Source organism: Bos javanicus, chromosome 12 (genome assembly GCF_032452875.1).
Source record: "Bos javanicus breed banteng chromosome 12, ARS-OSU_banteng_1.0, whole genome shotgun sequence".
NCBI lineage: Eukaryota > Metazoa > Chordata > Mammalia > Artiodactyla > Bovidae > Bos > Bos javanicus.
In genome coordinates, this window is record NC_083879.1 from 73262242 (window position 1) to 73287668 (window position 25427).

At 43.9% G+C, this 25427-nt stretch overlaps 1 protein-coding gene across 2 annotated transcripts in view; it reads right to left on the minus strand.

Moving 5' to 3' along the window:
* LOC133258049 (ATP-binding cassette sub-family C member 4-like) overlaps positions 1-14425 on the minus strand; it is a 656993-nt gene extending 642568 nt beyond the window's left edge. For both annotated transcript variants that reach the window (XM_061434381.1, XM_061434383.1), the window contains exons 1-3: positions 14322-14425; positions 13665-13785; positions 4369-4593 (exon numbers count right to left, since the gene is read on the minus strand). In XM_061434381.1, coding sequence (XP_061290365.1) covers positions 4369-4593; positions 13665-13785; positions 14322-14377 — 402 coding nt within the window. In that variant the 5' untranslated portion in view covers positions 14378-14425. The remainder of the gene's footprint in view (positions 1-4368; positions 4594-13664; positions 13786-14321) is intronic.
* Positions 14426-25427: the final 11002 nt, after the last annotated feature.

The following is a 25427-nucleotide window of genomic DNA, read 5'->3' on the forward strand; positions in this document are numbered from 1 at the left end:
TGTCCATGTATAGAGTCATCTCTTGTGTTGTTGGAAGAGGGTGTTTGCTATGACCCATGTGTTCTCTTGGCAAAACTCAGTTAGCCTTTGCCCTGCTTCATTCTGTTCTCCAAGGCCAAATTTGCCTGTTACTTCAAGTTTCTCTTGACGTCCTACTTTTGCATGCCAGTTCCCGATAATGAAAAGTACATCTTATGTGGGTGTTAGTTCTTAAAGGTCTTATAGGGCTTCACAGAATGGGCCAACTTCAGCTTCTTTAGCGTTACTGATTGGGGCATAGACTTGGATTACTGTGATATTGAATGATTTGCCTTGGAAACAAACAGAGATCATTCTGTCATTTTTGAGACTGCATGCAAGTACTGCATTTCAGACTCTTTTGTTGACAATGAGGGCTACTCTATTTCTTCTAAGGGATTCTTGCTCACAGTAGTAGATATAATGGTCATCTGAGTTAAATTCACCCATTCCAGTCCACTGGTTCCTAAAATGTCAATGTTCACTCTTGCCATCTCCTGTTTGATCACTTCCAATTTACCTTGATTCATGGACCTAACATTCCAGGTTCCTGTGAACATTGTTCTTTATAGCATCAGATTTTACTTCCATCACCAGTCACATCCACAGCTGGGCACTGTTTTTGCTTTCGCTCCATCTCTTCATTCTGGAGTTATTTCTCCACTCTTCTCCAGTAGATTGAGGGCAGGAGGAGAAGGGGACGACAGAGGATGAATGGTTGGATGGCATCACTGATTCAATGGACATGGCTTTGGGTGGACTCTGGGAGTTGGTGATGGACAGGGAGGCCTGGCATGCTGCAGTTCATGGGGTTGCAAAGAGTTGGGCACAACTGAGCGACTGAACTGAACTGAACTCCAGTAGTATATCAGGCACCTACTGACCTGAGGAGTTCTTCTTTCAGTATCCTATCTTTTTGCCTTTTCATACTGTTCATGGAGTTCTCAAGGCAAGAATACTGAAGTGGTTTGCCATCCCGTTCTCCAGTAGACCATGTTTTGTCAGAATATTATAACAGAATATTCAGATCAGATCAGTCACTCAGTCGTGTCCGACTCTTTGCGACACCATGAATCGCAGCATGCCAGGCCTCCCTGTCCATCACCAACTCCCAGAGTTCACTCAGACTCACGTCCATCGAGTCAGTGATGCCATCCAGCCATCTCATCCTCTGTCGTCCCCTTCTCCTCTTGCCCCCAATCCCTCCCAGCATCAGAGTCTTTTCTAATGAGTCAACTCTTCGCATGAGGTGGCCAAAGTACTGGAGTTTCAGCTTTAGCATCATTCCTTCCAAAGAAATCCCAGGGCTCATCTCCTTCAGAATGGACTGGTTGGATCTCCTTGCAGTCCAAGGGACTCTCAAGAGTCTTCTCCGACACCACAGTTCAAAAGCATCAATTCTTCGGCGCTCAGCCTTCTTCACAGTCCAATTCTCACATCTATACATGACCACAGGAAAAACCATAGCCTTGACTAGACGAACCTTTGTTGGCAAAGTAATGTCTCTGCTTTTGAATATGCTATCTAGGTTGGACATAACTTTCCTTCCAAGGAGTAAGCGTCTTTTAATTTCATGGCTGCAGTCACCATCTGCACAGAATATTATTCAGCCTTAAAATGGAATTAAATTCTGACACCTACTCCAACATCAATGAATGTTGAAGACATTGTGCTACACGGCAAAGGCCAGTTATGAAATGACAAACATTGTATGACTCCACTTACATGAAGCACCTAGAAGCCCTAGAGTCAAATGCATAGAGAGGAGAATGGTGATAGCTGTTGAACAGAGGGGCCTGGGGAGTTAGTATTTAATGGATTCAGAGGAATAGTTTGGGAAGATGAAAAAGTTCTGGATAGTTCTGGAAGATGAAAAAAGTTCTGGATAGATGAAAAAGTTCTGCATAGCACTGATGTTTCCACAACAATGTAAATGTACCTAATATCACTAAATAGTGTGCCTAAAATGAGTTAAAATTGTAAATTTTATGTCTGTATACTTTACCACAATTTTTTAAAATCAATGATCTAAAGTCAAAAGTAAGTTTACCAAAACTGTGGAAATGACAAATCTCTTTACATATGATACCTCCCATAAGGTAATTGCAAGTTCAGCTGAAAAGAGCACTAAAATGCTGAATGGGCCATCTTAGGAAATGCAAACGTACAGCCTTAGTGATTTCCTTAAGACCTGCCCAAGCCTGGGATCCACAGTATAGACAAACTATGACTATGAACTTAGCAGCCATCCCATTTCTAGCGCTCGTCCTGACTTCTCCCCACGTCCAGCGATCAGGAGATGGGGCATGAGCATGAATCATAGATGTTCAGAGGGGCCTTTCAGAGCTGCTCAGCAGCACCAGCTTTGCCCTAAGGAATCAGCTCACCTGTGATCTCCAGAGAAGTGTCTTATTTCTGCACCTCAGTAGGACTCTAGATGCGAAGCTGGGCACGAGCAGATTTGTCTTTCCCACAGTTGTTGAATTTCAGATTATGTCTATGGTTTAACCTCCATGATTCCTAACTTCATATAGGGGCAATTCTTTTAGGTATAGTCAAGCCAGCAAATAAACACCTTGGGAGATGTTTACCTTCACACAAGCTCATGTGTCAGGTCAGATTGGACTTCCCAAAGGCAACGCTTCAACATGTTAGTGGGAAAAGAAAAAAATATGCAAACAATGGCTCACCTGTGCAGTAAAAAGTATGCTTTGACTGAACTATCACCTCAAGTCTAACTTAAGGTTTCCATAGTGCAGTTCTGGTGATATTTCATGCATACTTAAACTGGAACTAAGCATGAGCTGGAAAGACAAAAATCTAGCTAATTTGTGGGGGAAATTTAAGTATTTGTCTCCTAAATGGTGGAAGGTAGAAGAGAATAACAAAGATGATGAATGACAAGCAAGACCCCTGACTAGAGTGTACAGGCACCACTGCCATTTCCATGTCACCCAGGAGGAAACTGGCTTAGATGTTGTAGCTAAATACAGACAAACACCAGGGCTCTGGGTTCACACAGCCCCAAGATTAACAACATTCTGCCTCATATCTCAAGGAAAGATGAGGAAAAGACACCTCACATTTTGCTAAGAAAAGCATTCTCAAGAAACAGAAGCTCTAGATAAGAAGCAAGTAGGGGAAAAAAGCAATAATTCTAATTTAAATTTTTCAATTTTAGCTTTCAATAAGGATTTTATTTTTAATAAAAATTATATATATTTAAGCTGTGCAATTTGATGTTTTATTAAAAATACACATTGGGAAATTATTTTTGTAGCAAAACCAATTAATGTATTCATTATCTCATGTAGTTATCATTTGTGTGTATGAGGTGAGAACACTTAAGATCCACTCAGCAAATTTCAAGTATACAATACAGTTAAATAGGATTTTTTTTTTAAGCAAACAACCCAGAGCAACAAAATACCCAGGAATAAGTTTATACAGAGCCTTTCAGTTCTTCACATGGTGTATCTGTGGCAATTTCTTTTAAAGACACCTGAAATCCTTACTACTTTTATACTAGCTAAGACCAGGGTAAACTATGAAATAATTTTATGGCATTTCTCAATACAAAGTCATTGAACACATCAAATTGGGTCTTATTAAAACTGCTATAATGCAAATCAAAGACAAAAAGGAATTATTGTATAAGGAAAATAACTTGAATGAACAGCAACATATTCTCTCCAGAATTACCAGACAATGGAAAATTTCAAGTTTCATCCCACATATCAAACTATTTTCTTAAATACTAGTACAATAATCATAACTATAGAATATAGTGAGTCTGTATTTGGCATGGATTTTCTTTATATTTTTCTTTAGTTAACAAAGTTTTACTGAATATGATTAGATGGGCCATATAAAAATATAATCCCTTTCTCAAATACAGTCTGTTCTCTTAGATTTTTTTTTTATAGATCCAATCACTGAAGTTCACTTTCAAATATAACTTTGATATAAATGAAGGTTTTAAACGAAAAACAACAAAATTTCCATAAATACCACTATGAGACTTAGGCACGAAAAACACTGAAAATCAATTTGATACTTTCGATACTTAATTTTTAATTAGATTTTGTTACAAATTTAGTCATATTATGCAACAGCCTATGGCTAAAAGTCATCAAAGTCAGCCCTGACCTGATCTCAATAAAAAATTTTTCATTATATATTGGCAAAGTTTGCTTAAACGACAACAAACTTGGCTTGATTCAAGTAACAACCTTCTCTAATAAGGTGTAAATGATCCTAGTTGCAAGATGTTTAATTTATAGAAAACTTTCCCTAAATGTCCCTGATGCCTCAGGAGAGGTACACACTTCAGTACCAAGCGACACTCACCTTGCGGTAGATCATATGGCACACGGCTACTCTCAGCCTCATCCCCACGCGCTGCATGTGATAGAAGTACAAATGGTGCAGAACGGCCCACACGAGCACGCAGGCGCTCAGCCCCGCCGCATAGCCGTAGGCTTCGTGCAAAGCGGCAGAATCATCGGGATCATAGTTTTCAACATAACTAATCATTTTTCCCAAAAATATGGGTTGAACTACTCTGGTGCCTTCCTGAAAGGAAAAAGCCTTAATTAGAAATGCAAGCCATATGTGCTTTTCTTAACAGAAGCTTTACTTTTATTACTAGCATGTTAAAAATGTACTTGACAAAAGGCTACATCCATGGCTAATCTAAAAAAAGATAAACAGATTTTCTATTTTCTAGAAGACAACAGTTTTAACCTTAAGTCAAAATTTTACATTCAAAGACAATAATACTCAATACATTGTGCTTAGTACACTCTGGAAGCTCAATAAACATTATAACCAATACTTTAGAACTCATTTGACACAATACTAAGTCATTCTTAGCCTAAGGGGAAAAGATGGCAGAAAAAGGATAAGAGATATGCTTCCATATAAACAAGCCCTGTTGGAAGCCTGCCCTGTCCCTTCTACACTCAACATACCAGCCCAACAGAAAGTCAAGATGGCTCATGGGTGGGAGACACACTCTTACCATCTTCTACGTTAAGAATCTTTATGGACTGAGACACTGGCACAAGCATACCCACTCTTTCCCACCCTGTACTGCCCATATCAGTACAACAAGAAAAGAGATCCCAGCCTCGCTGGAGTATTACAAGGAAACCAGGCTTGGGAGGTTGCCAGTCTCTCAGCCCCTGGGGACACTGTGTCAATATGTCTCTATCCCTGAGAAGCTGGGATGTTCCTCAGAGTCAAAAATTAAACACAGCAGAACTCAAGCTGAAAAAACAATGTCTTCTGTGGTTCACCATCAGTCACACATTGAAGGTGCTGGTAGAAGAGAAATGTTACCAATTCTCTCTTCCCTAAGGCAAAAATTAAAATCGTAAACCAATGAATTGGGGGACTTTGAAGCAAGTGTCTTTCCAAAAGCTAATAAACCAATTTTTGAAAGAAAGCAATTTTCTTTCCCAAAACTAAAGGCAAAAAAACTGCAACACTTGCTCACCCTGCCAAATGGCCACTCCAGACACAACCTACTTCTCTCTAGTCAACCCTTAAAAGTCCGTTTCTCCCCCATCAAAGAAAATCAAACACTCAACACAAATCCAAGATACCAAAAGTAAACACCTTGGCCCTCAAAACCACTTCCTCCACAGACTCTCAAAAGACAAAACGCCAGAAGTTTGGAAATCTTTCTGGAACTTGACTTCAGAACAAGCTTTTTCTTTTAAGCAATCCTGCCTTACTAACACAGCCAGGGTAAACAATGATGGGCTTGCTTTGATAGCTCTCTTCTGTCAAATGTTGAGGAACCCACATAACAACAGGAAGGAAAGGAGACCCCAAAACATCAAACATGGAACAAAACTAACAAACATTTTCTGCTCAGCAAACTAGTGCCTGATCAAGATATTTACAGAAAGTTGTCCCTGTTCCTCAAATGGATATAACATCAAACTCCAACACTCCTGTCTTGTTCTACACACACGGACCCTCAAGTTCATAGGCTGCACCAACTGCCTCACCTTCCACAAGGTCATGGAAGGCTTCATCTACTACAGAGAAGTAAGAGATCACTGTTTATTTAACTGAAGAATTATAAGAAGGATGATCAGATCAGAGTAGAAGGATCAGTTCTCAAGGACACAAAGGCTCACTCTTACACTTCCATCAAGCCCCATCATTCACCCCTAGGAGCACTAAGAGCTTAAGAAGAGCCCCTCATACTGTACACTATAAAATATAGACTTCACTGAGATGAAATCTGGAGGCTCACACAGAGAAGCAAGAATGTCAGCCCAAGTATGGCCAAGAGCAGTCCAGTGCTGCAGCCTGCAAACCCAGGGGTCTCCACTAGAAGCCCAGCACTAACACCTGCCATCCCAACCTTTCCTGAAACTTGATTCTCTTTGGGAATCACTGTTGCCTGTTACTCAGCTCTCCATTTGAGCCTGATATCATTGCAATTACAGCAGAAATAAGAGTAATGTCCTCCACCAAAGAGAATACTGATAGATACAACAAATTCACCAAAAATGAGTACAAAATAAAGGCAGTCATTACCACCTAAGTGTGTCTGGAATTTTCTGCTGAGAGACAGTATTTAATAACCCAGTTGAGCAAACAACCTCATTAAGGAATAATGCCATGGACTTCCCTACTGGTCCAGTGGTTAAGAATCTGCCTGCAAATGCAGGGGACACAATTTCCTTTCCCAGTCAGGGAATATCCCGCATGCCATAGAGCAACTAAGCACGTGCTCCACAACTACTGAGGCCAACACACCTACAGCCTGTGCTCCGCAACAAGAGAAGCCACTGTAATGAGAAGCCCTACACTGTAACTAGAGAAAAGCCCTTACTAAGCAATGAAGACCCAGTGCAGTCAAAAAGTAATTTTTTTAAAGAGTAATGCCAGTGGTGAAGGACAAGGAAGCCTGGCGTGCTGCAGTCCATGGGGTCGCAAAGAGCTGGACATGACTGAGTGACTGAATAACAACAACAACAAATGCCAGTCCATGGCTCATAACTTCCACTCCTCTGTCTGCTCTATTTTTTTTAGTCGTATTTATTTATTTATTTATTGGCTCTGCTGGGTCTTCACTAAGGCACATGGGCTCCTCCTTGCTGTGTGGCTTTCTCTAGTTGCAGTGGACGGGGGCTCCTCTCTAGTTGTGGCAGTCATGCTTCTGCTTTTGGTGGTTTCTCTTGTTGTAGAGCAGGGGCTCTAGAGCACACAGTCTTCAGTAGTTGCAGCAAGTGGGCTCAGTAGTTGCAGTTGATGGGCTTAGTTGCCCTGAGACAAATGGGATCTTAGTTCCTGGACCAGGTATCAAACCTGTGTCGCCTGTACTGGCAGGAAAATTCTTAACCACTGACCACTAGGGAAGCCCCTCCTCTGTCTGTTCTGGATCCTAATCTCAACGAGTGAGAAATAAAACAATTGAGAAAGTGTTCATTAGCAAACTTGAAACTAACCAAATGAAAACCTTCTGGATAGCAGGAACAAGATCAAAAAGTGTTCCCATAAAGCCTTGATCTTTGACACCAATCTATGACCCAGTAAATATTCTTTCCACTGTGAGACCATAAAAGATTTTTTAAACAGCCCAAGATAATACCACAACAATCATTCAAATTTCTACAAGAGCCTCAGAGCCTCTTAGGCAGAAATTTTTTGGTGGATATTTTTTGTTAGTCAGCCTCCTGAAAGCACCTGACATAAAGCAGAGACATTATTTTGCCAACAAAGGTCCGTCTCGTCAAGGCTATGGTTTTTCCAGTGGTTGTGTATGGATGTGAGAGTTGGACTGTGAAGAAGGCTGAGCACCGAAGAATTGATGCTTTTGAACTGTGGTGTTGGAGAAGACTCTTGAGAGTCCCTTGGACTGCAAGGAGATCCAACCAGTCCATTCTAAAGGAAATCAGCCCTGGGATTTCTTTGGAAGGAATGATGCTAAAGCTGAAACTCCAATACTTTGACCACCTCATGTGAAGAGTTGACTCATTGGAAAAGACTCTGATGCTGGGAGGGATTGGGGGCAAGAGGAGAAGGGGACGACAGAGGATGAGATGGCTAGATGGCATCACTGACTCGATGGACATGAGTTTGAGTGAACTCCGGGATTGGTGATGGACAGGCAGGCCTGGCGTGCTGTGATTCATGGGGTCGCAAAGAGTTGGACATGACTGAGCAACTGAACTGAACTGAACTTGCTTCTTAGGGGAACTTCTCACAAGGACAGATGCTAGAACCTCGCCCAGTCGTTACAGTTTTCCACTACATTTCCACAAGTACTTGAAATGCTTCTTCCCCAACTCTACCATCTCTGAGAAAAACAGTAATTCCTGAGATGACCCAAGCCACTACCTTAAATATCATCTCCAGCTAAAGAAAGTTGGTGGGGGGCATATGTCAGAAGTTCATAGGAAAAGCAGCTCAAACTACAATAGGGTTGGGTTTGTTATGGGGATTTAGGTCTTCTCTGTAGACAAGATTCTTCTGTGTTTTAGAGACATCTTTCTCTTTTTGGTGCTAAGAGGAAGATATCTTTACAAATGGAGATTTCCTTTGTCACTGTAAATGTCCCTCACAGAAGGGTAGCTTCTGCTCTGTCTTTAGAGTTTCTCCTGTGTCTAGTTCTCAAAAAAAAAAAATCAGTTCAATATAATATTTGTGCCAAAAACACATATTCTGAGGTGACACTTTCAGCTACCCTTCAATCCTATTCGATCTTTGTATTCTTGACATATTTTTAAACACCAACAGAAGAAAAAAAAAAAAAAACTCTGCCAGAAGCAGGTGACAGAGGAGCACAGAGCTGTTGTAGAACAAACATCTTCTCTAGGCTCTGAGCCTTCAGTGGAGGTTGTATCAGGAGAGGAAACTTCAGGACGGAATGCAGAGAACGCTGAAAACACTGTGCTTCAGAAATCAGGTCAGCCATTTGCAAGTCACATGACTCTAAGCCCATCATGTGTCCTTCTTCATCTTCAGGTCCTTATTTACCTCGAGGAATCATGGGACAACTAAGTGAGCTACAACAGCTCAAAGTGCTCTGAAACCAGCATTAAAAAACAAGTGTAAGCTATGATTATTTTTACGATACAGAAGTCCTGGGAAGAGACCTATTCTAAATGGCAGAGGCTCATTTCACAAAGGGCTTGGAAAACTCAGTGCTGCTCACAGACCACCATAGCAGAACAACTCTTGAGAGAAGTTATTTATAAAAACCAATATTTCTGGACAGTAAGTAAAAGTTTCACTTCTAAGCAGATATTATTTTAAATTTTTAACTATTATGAATACAACCTTTAAAAAAAGAGGCAACTTATTCCCTGACTTCTTAAAGAAAATGGAATAGGGGGTATGGGAATGAATAAATTAGGTATGGGAGTTTAGGAAGTACAAACTTTCAGCTCTAAAAAAGTCATGGAGATATAATGTACAACGTAGGGAATATAGTTAATAATATTGGAATAATTTTGTATGGTGACAAAGGGTAACTAGACACAGGGTAGTGATCATTTTGTAATGAATAAAAATATTGAATCACTATATACTATATACCTGAAACTAATAATATTTAAGTAAATAATACTTTAATTTTTATAAAAAATTTAATGAGAAAATAAAAACTGACATATGTCTTTATTCTAAATGGGTTGAAAAGCATCACCCTCAATTATGTTTCAAGGTCATCATTGTGGATATTACTAACACCTAGTGGCTAACGCTATGCTCTCAGGAACCAGCAGGGTGTACACAGCAGACCTGCTCGGCAGGTCCCCTTCTCCTCTGCTCAGTGCCCCCTCCTCCTCTCCTGCTGTGTGGTCCTCAGTGGTTACTCTCAGCCCACAGTATCATTGCCACCAGCAGCTACTCCTCAGCCTCTTGGGTTGAGCTGAAGTGAGGGACACTTGGAAGAAGGGTAGGGAAATCAATACAGAGACCACTATAGCTCTCTGGGAACCAGCCCTGAGACGAGGCACAAACCCAACTATGGGACTCAGAGGATTCTGTTTACTTCCTGCCCATCAGCTGAGCTCCAAAGTGAAGATTTACATAAACATGTGCTTCCTATGTTCTCCACCTAAAACAGAGACAATCCAAAAGTGGCTTTGGACAAGTGACCGGACAAGGCCAGGCCATTTCTTAGGGTCGCAGGAAGAATACATAAACCCTGGCCACTCCTCCCCTCTCAGGGGAAGGGACTGGGGAACCCACTCTGGCTCTCTGAGGTAAACCCCCTTACACACCAGCAGGTAGAGACCTCACCCCTCAATGAGACACCCTGATGACATGAGGAGGTGGTCTCTGTGTCTCTGGTCCAGGAAGAGTCTTCAGGCTCCTCCTTTCCACCCTGAGGGCCTTGAGCAGGCAGAGACCTGTCCTCCCCACCCATGGTCACCATAGAGGTGCACACAGGGGCCAGGCGTGCTGGGAACTCACTGTCTGTTCTCTTTTATTTAGGGGTGGCCTGTGTGTGCTCCAGGTTGAATATCAGCCTGGTACTTGTTTCCCAAAGCATAATGATCACTCCTCAATTTTCATAAGACAGAGGTCTTCACACTTTGAAATCCTAACCCCAAAAGCCTCTCCATGAACTGGCATCACCTTGCCTCTTCCCACTGGTGTTACCAATAGGACCTGCACTTTGGTTGGTCACAGCACTGCCTGGGAACCATGGATAATCCATGAGTCAGTCTGTGAATCAGAAGGATTAAAAGAAGGCTGGAGGCCACAAAGTAAATGTGTTCATGTTTTTGAGAATCCTGAGCTAAGTTTAGATCTTCAACTACATAAAATAAAAGACCATTTGAGGATGGCAACAAGGGGTGGGTGGCTTCCTAAAGAGCTCCTGGTTCATCTGAAGGTAGCAAGATGCTGTTGCCATTGTTAACATCTCAATCACTTCCAGCACCTCGGGGACATGATCACCTGGACTGTACCCTCAGTTATGATCCCCAATCTGACTTTCTGCTCTAGTGAGTTCTTAGCATCCTACTTATTATCCTTAGGCCAAGTTCAGGATGCATGTATCTGAGACCCTGAAAGCAAAGCTTTCAAAATGAGTCTTCCTGGGAGTTCCCTGGTGGTCCAGTGGTTAAGACACTGTGCTTTCACTGCCATGGCCCAAGTTCAATTCCTGGTTTAGGAACTAAGGTCTGACAAGCATGTGGCTAAAAAGAAATCTGAAATAAAAAATTTTTTAAAGATAAGCATTCCTAACACTGGACAAGCTATAAGTCATTGAAATGGCTAGGATGGTAAGTCAGAGTTCCTGAGATAAAACATCACTCTGTCCTTTATGCTTTGTGTGAACATGGGCACATTACTTGACACTCAGTATCCTGTCTTCTAAAACGAGGACAATATTGTGACTACAACTTTGAAAGTCAAAGAAATAAAAGTGATATTACACACAAAGTGTTCATAACAGTTTCTGATACGAAACTTTTTTTCGAGTACTTACTATTGTTATTACTGTTCGGTGCTCAGTCGTGTCTGACTCTTTGAGACTCATGGACTGTAGCCCACCAGGCTCCTCTGTCCATGGGATTCTCCAGGCAAGAATACTGGAGTGGGTTGCATTTCCTACTCCAGGGGATCTTCTCGACTCAGGAATAAAACTCATGTCTCTTGTGTCTCCTGCATTGGCAGGAGGATTCTTTACTTCTAGCACCACCTGCAGAGAAGGCAATGGCACCCCACTCCAGTACTCTTGCCTGGAAAATCCCATGGATGGAGGAGCCTGGTGGGCTGCAGTCTATGGGGTTGCTGAGGGTCGGACCCAACTGAGCGACTTCACTTTCACTTTTCACTTTCATGCATTGGAGAAGGAAATGGCAACCCACTCCAGTGTTCTTGCCTGGAGAATCCCAGGGACGGGGGAGCCTGGTGGGCTGCCATCTATGGGGTCACACAGAGTCAGACATGACGGAAGCAACTTAGCAGCAGCAGCAGCAGCAGCACCACTTGGGAAACCCCAATGTTTTTACTACACTACTGATAATACTGTGCCTCCTCACCACCACTGCTAATACTCAGTATGAGCCTCTGTTACTGCTACTAGTACTACTACAGAGGATGAACTCCACATTTACCAGGTCCTCAACTTCCCTCTTCTCTGCCATCACCACCAAACAACAACCAACCTCCTAAAAGAGGGGCCAAGCTCTACCAGTTGCTGCTTTACATGATCCCCAAGCCTGGCCTTCCTGGATTCCCAGCAAGAAGTATTGCTGGGTTGGACAACTTTGAAATCAATGCTCCACCTTGCCCTCACAGGCAGTAAGGTATCTCAGTGGTCAGTGCCCTCTCAAAGGTGGCACTCTGCCCCACATACCTGTCCCAACCCTCTGGCCAATGGCCAACCCACGTTTGTCATCAACGAGAATTCCATCCCCCAGGACCACCCAGTCACCTGGGAGCTGACAGATTCTCTGTCTCTCCAGTTGTGTGGAGCAGACTTCACCTGCCCAGCTTCCCACTGCCCACAGTGCCCTTCAGCACAGCACAGCCTTTAAACAAGAGCCACGCCGCCCACCTGTAAACCACCTGGCCCACCCACCTCACCCCCACACAATGGACTGACAACAGCTCACATCTTCTCCACCTAAAACACCCCTTTCACAGCAACTGCATCTTCCATCCCTCCTGCCCTCACACGCTCACAGCCCACCCATGTCCCTAAGGCAGCGCTAAGGGACCACAGAGAGCACGAGCCACCCAGGGGGGTCTGCAGCAGACCTCCAGCAGGCTCAGCCAGAACAGGGGGGCTGACGGCACTGTGTCCCCAGGTGGACTGTCTCACTGTGGGATCTTGACCCAGGATCTTCAAAGTCATGGAGACACTGACCTCACTACTTTCTGTCTTCGGTTTTCCCTGCACATCCCTTTCTCCACCCTCTGCCAATGCCAGGCTCCAAGACTCCCCCTTCAACCAGTGATCCACCCCCACAGCCAGGACAGAAACCAGCATGGCTGGTGCACGGATTCTCTGCAATTCATGGTGAAGATAGAGCTCCTCCTCACAGGGGGTTTTGGCCTCAGTAACCTGGCCTATGGGGAGGGGGCAGCCCAGGGGAGGGTGTGCTTTTGGGAGCTCTGGGAAGCTCCAGCTCAGATGCAGAGCTCCAGGTTCTATTCCACAGGAAGGGGAGGGGTGATGATCTTTTCTTAAGAAACCATTTATCAGATGTGACCTAGGCAAGTTAACAATCATTTGCTGAGCACCTGTAAAATGCCTTATGTTACTGGGGTTGGGTCCAAGTTTACTTCCTCCAAACCACATATTCCTTGAGGTTGTGGATCTTCTTTTGGTCAAGGATCACTTTTAGCATTTGTATTGAATACTGAGCACCAATATTGTCCTAAGATGGTATAAAATGTCTTTTCTTTTCAGTGCCACCCTTCCATGACACTATTTTTTAATCCATTAAAAGGAAAACAGTTAATCTCCCAGAGGTCCAGTCCTTTAAACACCTGTCTATTCTAAAGATAAACACAACTGCTGAGTTACATCATGATTTCTAGGCATTTTATCCTCTGACCTTAAACTACTGGCCTCTTCCCACCACAGGTCCTGTTCATCTTAGTACTGATCCACATATAGTGAACAGCAATGCACAGCATGTAAAAGATTTTACCTCAAGAAATATAAAAATTCCCCAAATTAAGTAGGATTTCCAATAACACTTTGTGATGGCTTTTGTTAAAGAAGGCTCCCGCGCATCTTTCTCAGCACTCAAAACTTCTTGATCCCAGTACCTGTGATGTGAAACAAAGCACAGTAAAGAATAGCGTGTCCACCAAAGGGAAAACGGAGGTGGGGGGGGGGGGCGATGGTTGGGGGGTGCACGGAGTGGAAGATAAGGAAGTAGAAGAGTGGAAGATACAGGGCACTCTGTGGCTGTCCTATAAATGCTGGCTGACTGCTCACAGGGCTCCTGAAAGATGAGTGGTGCAGACTGAAGCAACAGAAAAGCATGCCTTAAGGGAAAAGTCCATTTCAGGAAATGGGTTCCTGCCATACTGTGCTGGATTCACAGGTCATGAGCAGCTCAGGAGGGCAGATACCCTTCTCCAGGAACCCCACCTCAGCCTCCAGGGCCATGGCTGCAGGCTCCCTCCACTTCCACAAATGCACAGAGAACATGGGCTCCCCAGTCTGGGGGCCTGAGTGTGCAAAGTCAGGGGGAAGAGGCTTAGAAGAATCCAGAGGAAGACAAAGCCCCCCTCAAAACCTTTACCCCTATATGGAAATTCTCACTTTCCCTCCCCTTCTCCCTGCTGCCTGTGCTCACCCTTGCAGCTCTTCTCCAAGGTGCTGGGAGCGATCTTCTGGAAGCACCGAGTACATGTCATCTTCTTCTAGTCTCCGTTCGTGACCAATTTTAAACAAGGGGTTGAGCCAGCTGTTAAAAATTAAGAAAAATGCAGAGTGGCATATATACAAATTACACATGCTTGTCTAATTAAATCCTACATTCATGATCTTTGTTTAAAAAAAAAAAGAAAGAGATGATGAAAGAGGAAGAATAAATACAATGAAAATGAGTATACTATCCAAAACAATCGACACAATCCCTATCAAACTACCAATGGCATTCTTCACAGAACTAAAACAAATAATTCCAAAATTTGTATGGAAACACAAAAGACCCCAAAAAGCCAAAGCAATCTTGAGAAAGAAGAATGGAACTGGAGGAATCAACCTTCCTAACTTCAGACTATACTACAAAGCTACAGTCATCAGGACAGTATTACTGGCACAAAGACAGAAGTATAGATCAATGGAACTAAACAGGAAGTCCAGAAATAAATCCACTCACCTATGGACATCTTGTCTTTGCCCAAGAAAGCAAAAATATACAATGGAGAAAAGATAGTCTCTTCAACAAGTGACATTGGGAAAACTGGTCAACTACATGTAAATGAATGAAACTAGAAAACTTTCTAACACCATACAGAAAAAAAAACTCCAAATGAATTTAAGACCTAAATGTGAGGCCAGAAACTGTAAAACTCTTAGAGGAACACATAGGCAAAACACTCTCCAACATATATTGCAGCAAGATTCTCTATGATCCACCACCCAGAGTAATGGAAATAAAAACAAAAATAAACAAATGCAACCTAATTAAACTTAAAACTTTTGCACAACAAAGGAAACTATAAGCAAGGTAAAAAGACAGCCCTCAGAATGGGAGAAAATAATAGCAAATGAAGCAACTGACAGAGAATTAATCTCTAAAACATGCAAGCAGCTCATGCTGCTCAATTCCAGAAAAATGAACCCAATCAAAGTGTGCAAAAGTCCAAAATGGACATTTGTCCAAAGAAGACATACAGATGGCTAATAAACACATGAAAAGATGCTCAACATTACTCATTAATAAAGAAACGCAAATCAAAACCACAATGAGGTATCATCTCACTCCAGCCAGAATCAGTTCAGTTGCTCAGTCATGTCCGACTCTTTGCAATCCCATGAATTGCAGCACGCCAGGCCTCCCTGTCCATCACCAACTCCAGGAGTTCACTCAAACTCATATTCATCGAGTCAGTGATGCCATCCAGCCATCTCATCCTCTGTCGTCCCCTTCTCCTCTTGCCCCCAATCCCTCCCAGCATCAGAGTCTTTTCCAATGAGTCAACTCTTCGCATGAGGTGGCCAAAGTACTGGAGTTTCAGCTTTAGCATACCCATCATCCAAAATGTCCACAAACAATAAATGCTAGAGAGCATGTGGAGAAAAGGGAACCCGCTTACACTGTTGGTGGGAATGCAAATTGGTACAACCACTATTTTTGGAGAACAGTGTGGAGATTCCTTAAAAAACTGGGAACAGAACTGCCATATGTCACAGCAAATCACACTGCTGGGCATACACACCAAGGAAACCAGAACTGAAAGAGACACATGTACCCCAATGTTCATTGCAATACTATTTATGATAGCTAGGATATGGAAGCAACCTAGATGTCCATCAACAGATGAGTGGATAAGGAAGTTGTGGTATATATACACAGTGGGATACTCCTCAGCTATAAAAAGGAACACATCTGAGTCAATTCTAATGAGGTAGATGAACTTGGAGCCTATTATACAGAGTGAAGTAAGTCAGAAAGAGAAAGACAAATACTGTATATTAATGCATATATATGAAATTTAGAAAGATGGTACCAATGATCTTACATGCAGGGCATCAAAGGAGACACAGATGTAAAGAACAGACTTTTGGACTCAGTGGGAGAAGGCAAAGAGGGGATGATTTGAGAAAAGAGCATCAAAACCTGCACATGACCATACGTAAAACAGATGGCCAGTGCACGTTTGGTGCATGAAACAGGGCACCCAAAGCTCGTGCTCTAGAACAACCTAGAGGGATGAGGTGGGGAGGGAGGTGGGAAGGGGATTCAGGATGGGGGGGACACATGTATACCTGTGGCAAATTCATGCTGATGTATGGCAAAAACCATCACAATACTGTAAAGTAATTATCCTTCAATTAGAATAAATTTTTAAAACAAGAATTAGATATGTGTTTACACACACACACACACACATATATACATATACATATACACTCTAATTTTATACACTGAGAGGCCCTGGAAGCAATGATATACTGGTAGCAAAGAGCATTCCAGCCCTCAGACCTTAGGGTTCTGCTTTTTAACCTACAGTCACATTTTTTTTTTCTTGTGGTGAGAATTTTTAAGATCTAATCTCTTAGCAGCTTGCAAATATACAATAGAGTATTATTAACTCTAGTCATTGCACCAGACATTGCATCCCCCTGACTTACTTATTTTATAACTGGAGGTTTGTGCTCTTTGGCCCCCTTCACCCAGATCTTGACTTTTTAATACCCTTCTTCCCTAAAAGGGACCAATGCTCCTTGAAGAAATGGCTGGCTCCAAGGTTGGGGCAGTTTATGTAAGTACCTGATAACTAGCTTTTTTTATTGCAATATAAATGCCAGACATTACACTTTGGAGACATCCATGTCAAAGACAGCCACCTCCAGTGAACATGTGCCAGTTACACTAAAGAGTCAGGCCACCCCACCCATGAAGTTCCCGCTTGTAGACAGCTCTGGTTGAGCTGATAACAAACCATGTCGCTGACTGCTTGCTTCTCCCTTCTCACATTTTATTTCCCGCTCTTATGTTTTAAATTCACCAATAAAGAGTGAACCCTCAAAATCCTAGACACTCCACCCTCAACCGCAAAAAGGCAGAATCTCAAGTCCAGACTTACTCACCTGCCTTCTCTCTATCCAGGATCTCGTTGTGTCACCCCAGGGGTGTCCAGTACTCTCCATGACATGTGAGTGAGTAATACACCTCGGCATTTCAAAGTTCCCTAGTGGTTGTTGCTGACATGTCTCACAATCATAAGAACCACAGGAATCAATCCAGCTACAACATTGGCTCCAAAAGGAGAATTTTTGTGGGGGCTGCTCTAACTAATATGAACCCTGGTGAGCAGAGCCCCAGGCATTCCCAGAAAAAGCCTACAGGCTGAGACCTACAGGCAGAGAAAGTCCAAGATGGAACAACTTGCTCCATAGAATAAGGAAGCCCTGAAAGAACCATGAGGATGTATAGAAAGGACAGAGAAGCCAGGTTGAATGGCTTTTGCTAGACAAATCTGGGATACATTGAGAATCAAAACAAATAAATGGCAATGAAGCACAACAGATTAAATAATAAAAGGATCCATGAATCAGTACTGCTACATAAACAGGAGAGAGGAATGCTCTTGCAGACAGACACAAACATAAGGGGAGCGATGGAATCAGAAATTATCAACGGAAGTTAAAACCAGTGGGTGAAAGTTTGATGTGGAAGATAGTATCCATATAATCTCAAATTCTCTCTCTGCAAATCACTTATTATAAAGGGAAAAAAACAGTAACTATACACAGGATAACCCTCAAACTCTGTTCAAATCCATTAGGCATTATTTAAATGGTAATAAAATGTAGAGATAGCCCAAAGATTAACACCATTTTCCTGACCTTGCCAGAGTAAGGAAATTTTCAAGTTGGGACAATAATAACCTGTGAAAGCAGAGATCACATTTCTTTTATTCCATTATTCCTAGGAAAATATTTGTTTAGAGTTGATGCTCAAGAATTATTTATTGAATGCATGAATGTCCATGAATCATTAAAGAAGCAATAAGAGAGGCTGAGCTTCAGCTTTTGCAAACTCTGGTAGGTTGGCACCTCCAAAGAACCCCAACCCAGGAGTCAGAAGACTGGATCCTAATCCCAACAGCGGCCCTGAGGACCCAGGGCCTCAACTGTGCCCCCTCCTCCACTTCTCCACTCCAGGTCAGCATCTCAGTGATGCTTAATATGTCTCAATTTCCTTCCAAAACAAAAGTTAAGTCTGTGAGCTTTACCACTAAACAGGTTTGAAACATGTTAGGCCATTTATGCTACAGTCATTCCCCACAGAAAACACTCAGGGAATTGGCACTGGAACATGCCGAGATGATGACACTCTGCCCCCACACTAGCACAGGATGAAAAGAGTTCTGGAAATTATTTGCAAAATAACGTGAATGTACTTAACAATACTAAACCAAATGCTTAAAAATGGTCAAGATGGTAAATGTTATGTTGTGTGTATTTTCCACAATTTAAAAAAATGTAATGAGAAAAACTGCACATGATGTACCTCATTTGGAAATCTTCCTGTGTTAGAGTCTAGACTTGGTCACTTTCTGGTTGTATGACCATGAACTAGCCACGTAATGTCTCAGTATTGGCCTCTGGAAACTGAGGAGAACATATGGAGATACACCTCCCAAGGCTACTGAGGGGATCACCTGAGAAGACAGTGTTGCTCTAAACAGGACAACATCTCACCAAACAAAGAACAGCTGTCACCGTGACAGAGATCCTGAGTAATCCCATTGGGCCCCAGTAGAAAATCTCTGATAATTGACAGAGGCGGTTACAATGGCAGAGCCCGACAGGAAGAACAAAGATGCTGCTTCTTTCCTGGCAAGGACTCAGCAGTGAAAAGCCATGGACTGTTTGTTTAACAAACCTCCCAACTTCCTTTTCCATCTATGATAGTGATCTCTTTCCCTTGCCCTTTGGGGACTTGCATGTGAATCTCCACAGTTGTAAACCTCAAATTACAATTCTCTGCTGATCCCATAAGCCTATCTCTGCTGGAGAAATATCTGATACCCTATTTGTTTCATGTCAACAGAGAGAAAGGGGGGTCAACATGATCAGGGGACCCCTGGAAGACTCAGGCAACTTATTCCCTTGACACATCTGAATGGATTTCTAGTTGACACTTCTCAGGTTGATGAAAGGCAGGACTATAAAGATCAAAAAAAAAAAAAATTCAAGAAAAAACTACAAGAGATAAATTTGTTAGGCAGTTTAGGTTGCCAGAAGGACACAATACACCTCTGGGGTATTCTACATCTTGCTTGAGGCTGTAGTTATTGTATAAAATTACCAAATCTCATCAAACTAAAGGCTTACAGGGAACAGGTCAAGGCCAGAAAAAGAGCCCTGCAGAGCTCACTCAGCCTCCATCTACAACATGTGGTCTCTGACTGTTAATGAAGAATAAGAAGTGGTATTCTGAAAATGGTGCAAAGAATCCTAGTTTGAAATTAGACATTTCTGTGCATTCACAATCGTTAGTTACTGATGGTCTAACAGGACCAAACTCCCTAAACTATCTCATCACTTGTCCAGTTCACAATCCCCTCTCATGTCATCAGCTTCTCTGACAAGAATCTCTGGAGAGTCTGACTTGACACCAGTGGGAGCTCCCACATCCACACTCCCTCTGCAAGGGGACAGTTTACTGACTGAGATGTAGCCAGTGTCAGTGAAACGAGGATGTAACCACTCCATGATGGCCAAGTGCATCTGGTCCAAGACCCTGCTCCACCCTCATCTCTGGGAACAGGCCCTGCACCAACCCCCAACCTGCTGGGATGGGGGGGGGGGTGAGAGAAATGCAAAACACCCCCCCGGGGCTGCAGTGCAGGACAGCGGGGACATTGCAAGGGAGAGTCTCAGCAGACTGGACATGGTTCAAAAATCGTGCCACTGATTTCCAATAATGGGAAAAAGAAGAATCATTCAATAAACCATGATAGGAATATGGGCTGTTTGGAAAAATGGGGTCTATCTTATACCAAATACTAAAAACAAAAATTCTAGTTGTCTTTATTGTTAGAAATTAAATAAGAAAAGAGAGTCAAAATAGAATGCTTACACAGATTTAGAGGATACTAGGATTTTAAAAAGACATTACGAAAGCAATAGGAGAAACCAGAAAGAAAAGTTCAATATAATTATATCTAATTTAAAGCCTCTAAATAACAAACAAAAATCTGAAAAAGTATTACATGCACTATTGCAAATTATTCAAATATAAAAATGCCTCATGGGAAAAAAAAATGTCTACGAAGAGACAATTCAAAGAAAGACAAATAGTCAATAGACATAAAGTTACAACTCTAAAAATAAAATAAATTCTTATTAAAACTGATATTGGACTTCCTTGATGGTCCAGTAGTTAAGAATCCATCTGTTAATGCAGGGAACACAGGTTTGATTCCTGGTCCAGGAAGATACCACGTGGCATGGAGCAACTAAGCCCATGAGCCACAACTATTGAAGCCCACTCGCCTCGGAGCCTGTGCTCCATAAGAGAAGCCCGTGCACCACAACTAGGGAGTAGCCCCCCATCACCACACAACTAGAGAAAAGCATGAGAGCAGCAATGATGACTCAGCATGGACAGCAATAAATAAGTAACTGCTTGACATTTTTAACCTCGGGCCTATAAAAAATGTAATTCACATACTCACAAATAGCAGTGAAATAAGCACACAAGCAGTTTTTAAGAGGGCAAACCTGATGGAACAGAATTGAGCTTTCACCAGCTATTCTACTTCTAAGAAACAGCCAAATTATCAACAAGTGTACGTGGCTAACAGAAATAAACTTTTATTCATTTCTTCTTCTGTAGTTTTAATTTTATTACAGAAATAGTAAAGCATATATTATTTTCTAAAATCCATAATAATTACATATAGCCATAATGCATGCCTTTTTTGACCCTAAGTCCCATCTGTGCTTTGAAAACACTAAAACTCCAGTGAGATCATTTGTATAAACATAATAAGCTAGTTACTGGCATCATTTACAAGTTTAGAAAGCAGGTGAAATATGAGAAGAAAAACAAACACCCAAGGAGAAGATGAAAACTCAGCTTTTCTCTACAAGGCGGACTTTGTCTCTGGGCAGTACTTCCTGCCTGGGCTCATGTCAGCTTTCCCCAGGGCAGCAAGTGGGGAACACAAGGAAATCACAAGGGTACCTCAGACTTTATGTACAGCCTGGAAATTGTGGTCAACAACTAACTTCACGAAGTCCAGACCGCTTTTAAAAGTTAACATTGAAGTAGTAATGCCAGTGGGAGGGGTGGCTGAAAGCAGAAGCCAGTCTCAACCTTCCATCAGAATCACCTGGAGCTTATTTAACCACCACCCCCAGAATTTCTAACTTTACACAACTGGTCTACAAAGAGTCCAGGGGGATTTGTGTTTCTAAAAAACTCCCAGATGACAAGGATGAGCAGGTCTGAGAGCTATACTCTGAGAACAGGTGCCCTAAAGCTTGATTATAGAGATATTTCACATGCATCATCTCCAACAGCAAGAACTTTAAGAAGTTCCCTTGAGCGACTCCTGCCAATAAGACCAAAGATGTGTTTGGAATCAGCTTCCCTGTGCATTTACAAACAAGTACACAAATAGAACCTACTCGATACAGCAGTTACATACGCAGGGAGCCAGACTGCCTGGTTTGGGATCCAACTCTTTCACTTTCTAGCTAGGTGCTGGTAGACAACTCACTCAACCGTTCTGCTTCAGCAGCTTCAGGTGTAAAATAAGAGGTAATAGCTTCTCTCCGGAGAAGGCAACGGCACCCCACTCCAGTACTCTTGCCTGGAAAATCCCAGGGACGGAGGAGCCTGGAAGGCTGCAGTCCATGGGGTCGCTGAGGGTCGGACACGACTGAGCGACTTCACTTTCACTTTCACTTTCATGCATTGAGAAGGAAATGGCAACCCACCCCAGTGTTCTTGCCTGAGAATCCCAGGGACAGGGGAGCCTGGTGGGCTGCCGTCTACAGGGTCACACAGAGTCAGACACGACTGAAGTGACTTAGCAGCAGCAGCAGCTTCTCTCCTTCCAGCAGGAAAACTGGAAATGGGTGTCTACCAAAATCAATGAGAAGTCTTTATCTTCCCATTTCCACACGCACATTTTGAAAATCCACAGACAGAAGGTGACCTGGAGAGTTTCTTGCCCTGCCTTAAGCAGATGTTTGACTGTTTCAGTATTATTTAGAGTAACCACACCCACATTCCTTCTTCTAAGCCCCTCTTTCCTTAAGGGCCACCAAATGACCAAGAGATGTAACTACACACTGAATACACCACCATCAGAACAAGCATGGGAGCTTCCATTCCCTGGGAATCCCTTAGGCTGTCCCATAAAAGAAGTATCAGACTTTGTGGAAAAGATGAATGGGTTAGGTTCCAGAAACAAAAGACCTAATAATCACCCAAGAGTGATTAAAATCCAGAGGTTCAGGCCTGCCTAGTTAGTTCAGTTGCTCAGTCGTGTCCGACTCTTTGCGACCCCATGAGTCACAGCACGCCAGGCCTCCCTGTCCATCCCCAACTCCCAGAATTTACTCAAATTCATGCCCATCGAGTTGGTGATGCCATCCAGCCATCTCATCCTCTGTCGTCCCCTTCTCCTCCTGCCCCCAATCCCTCCCAGCATCAGGGTCTTTTCCAATGAGTCAACTCTTCTCATGAGGTGGCCAAAGTATTGGAGTTTCAGCTTTAGCAACAGTCCTTCCAATGAACACCCAGGACTGATCTCCTTTAGGATGGACTGGTTGGATCTCCTTGCAGTCCAAGGGACTCTGAAGAGTCTTCTCCAACACCACAGTTCAAAAGCATCCATTCTTCAGTGCTCAGCTTTCTTCACAGTCCAACTCTCACATCCATACATGACCACTGGAAAAACCATAGCCTTGACTAGACGGACCTTTGTTGGCAAAGTAACGTCTCTGCCTTTGAATATGCTATCTAGGTTGGTCATAACTTTCCTTCCAAGGAGTAAGCGTCTTTTAACTTCATGGCTGCAGTCACCATCTTCAGTGATTTTGGAGCCCAAAAAAATAAAGGTCCCAGCTATTAGATGAAGACTTCAGGTAAGAGCTTCAGCTCTCCGCAGCGTTTTTCATTGGTGTTTCTTCCCAGTTCAGGGACCCTTCAGCATTTCAGGACTAAATGACTCCTGGGCAGGACCACGTGCATCAAGACCATGCACTGCTTCTCTAAAGGCTAAAGATCAGCATAAGACCCCACAGGTTTCATCCCCAGGGTTTGGTCCTTAAATGTGGAAGTGGAGATATTCACAGTAGAGAAAGGGGCTGTTCAAATACATACTCCAGTCCTGGCTGTGTGTCCCAGGCAAAAGCAAAACGTGTTCAAGAACAGTATCCCCATTCATTACATTAAAAACAAGTGTTTTTACACACATGAAACTTGTCACAAATAGATACCAGGAAATGCAGTGAGAGATGTACAGGGAGAGAGGGAGGGAGGAAGGGAGACATTGTCATAGGCACAGTGATGAGGAAGACCGGTGCAGGCGGAACTCAGCTGTCACCTAAGGAATATGGGGAAAATGGGGACGTTCTTGGACGATGGTAACAGTGCAGGACACTAATTGGATAAAGGAAGCTGTTCATAAACTGCTTGCTTAGGGGAAAAATAAGGATGCCGCTTTAGTTCAGAACTGCGAATTCCTGAGCAGTACTGGGGAAGCCGGCTAAGGATGGAGTGTGGGTGTGTGGTATTGGGTGTGTGGGGGTGAGTGGAGGGGGTGGTCCAGTCCTTCTCCCGCTTGGCGGGAGACTCCCCTTGGGCAGCCTGGGGTCTCAGCTTCCCTGCCTCCTGCTTCACTCGCCGCCCCTCCTACTTCACCCTATTCCCGTCCTACTAGGGCCTAAGGAGTTTGCTGGTGGAGCAGCGAGTTACAAGTCAGGGAGCCCCACCACGAGTTCCCTCTCCCGGGCTCGCCAGATGCCAGGGACCACTTGGCCCCACGGGCTACAAGCAGCCAGGTGCCCAGGGCGCCAGCGGAAAGCGCTCCCTCGCCCGGACCACCCCCCTCCTCGGTCCCCAAAAGCGCAGCGGCGGCGTCAAGCACCCGCCCCACGACGGCGGAGGTGTCACAGCCCAGGCGGGCTCTCACCAGAAGAACAGGCGCGAGCAGAAGTTCGCGTCCTGCAGCGGGTTGGGCTTCCGCATCTTGCCGGCGGGGGCGGCCGCGGGCCGGGGTCGCGCTGCTCTGGTGATGGAGCTGCTCCTGGAGGCGCCGGCGGGGAGGCTGGAGGCTCAGACACAGCGCGGTCCTCTCTGGGGGAGACAGAACCACCTGCTTCAGGGAGTGGAGCACAGCGGGGGCCGCCCGCTTGGTGCCTCTGCCCCTGGGGCCTGGAGTCGGGAGCGGTGGGGGCAGCAGGACCAAGGGGCAGCCAGGCGGCTCTGCCCGGGGCCGCGCAGGTGTGAGGCGAGGCTGCAGGCGCGCTTGATGGAGCCACTTAGGGAAAGTGCGGCACCCAAGGCACCGGACAGAGGCGCCTACGTTTGGGCACCGGGCTGCAAATTCTACCAAAGGGCGCGCTCTGAGCCCGGGCCCCCACCCAGAAGACGGAGAGGGAGGGGCAGGCTGCATCAGAAACGCTCCCTCAGCTGTGATAAAGACCCAGAGAAAGCTGGCACAAGGAGATAGCAGCCTGCGCTCTGGGCACTCTGCCCTCATCAAGACCAAATAAGGGTGCTACAGGAGGGTGTCCAGCTGTAATGGAGCAAGGAGCTTGTGGGACCTTCCTGGGATAGACCCCACCCCATGCCCTCTACCTGCCTCTTGTTTGTGCATGCAGTGCTCACTCAGTCCTGTCCATCTGTTTGTGACCCCTGGACTGTAGCCCACCAGACTCCTCTGTCCATGGGATTATCTAGGCAAGAATACTGCAGTGGGTTGCCATTTCCTCCTCCAGGGGATCTTCCTGAACCATGGATCTAGCCTGCATCCTGCTTCTCTTTGCATTAGCAGGTGGATTCTTTACCACTGAACCACCTGAGAAGCCCCTCTTGCTTGGAGAAAAGCTTTAATCTCCCAGGCCTCCTATGAGCCACAGGAGGCTGGCTCAAGAATTAACGATTGAAAGAATGTGAATGTGTAGTAACAACAACAACAAAATATTAAACCATAGCTCAGCCATAGAGCAATCACAAAATCTTTAGTCCTTCCCTGAA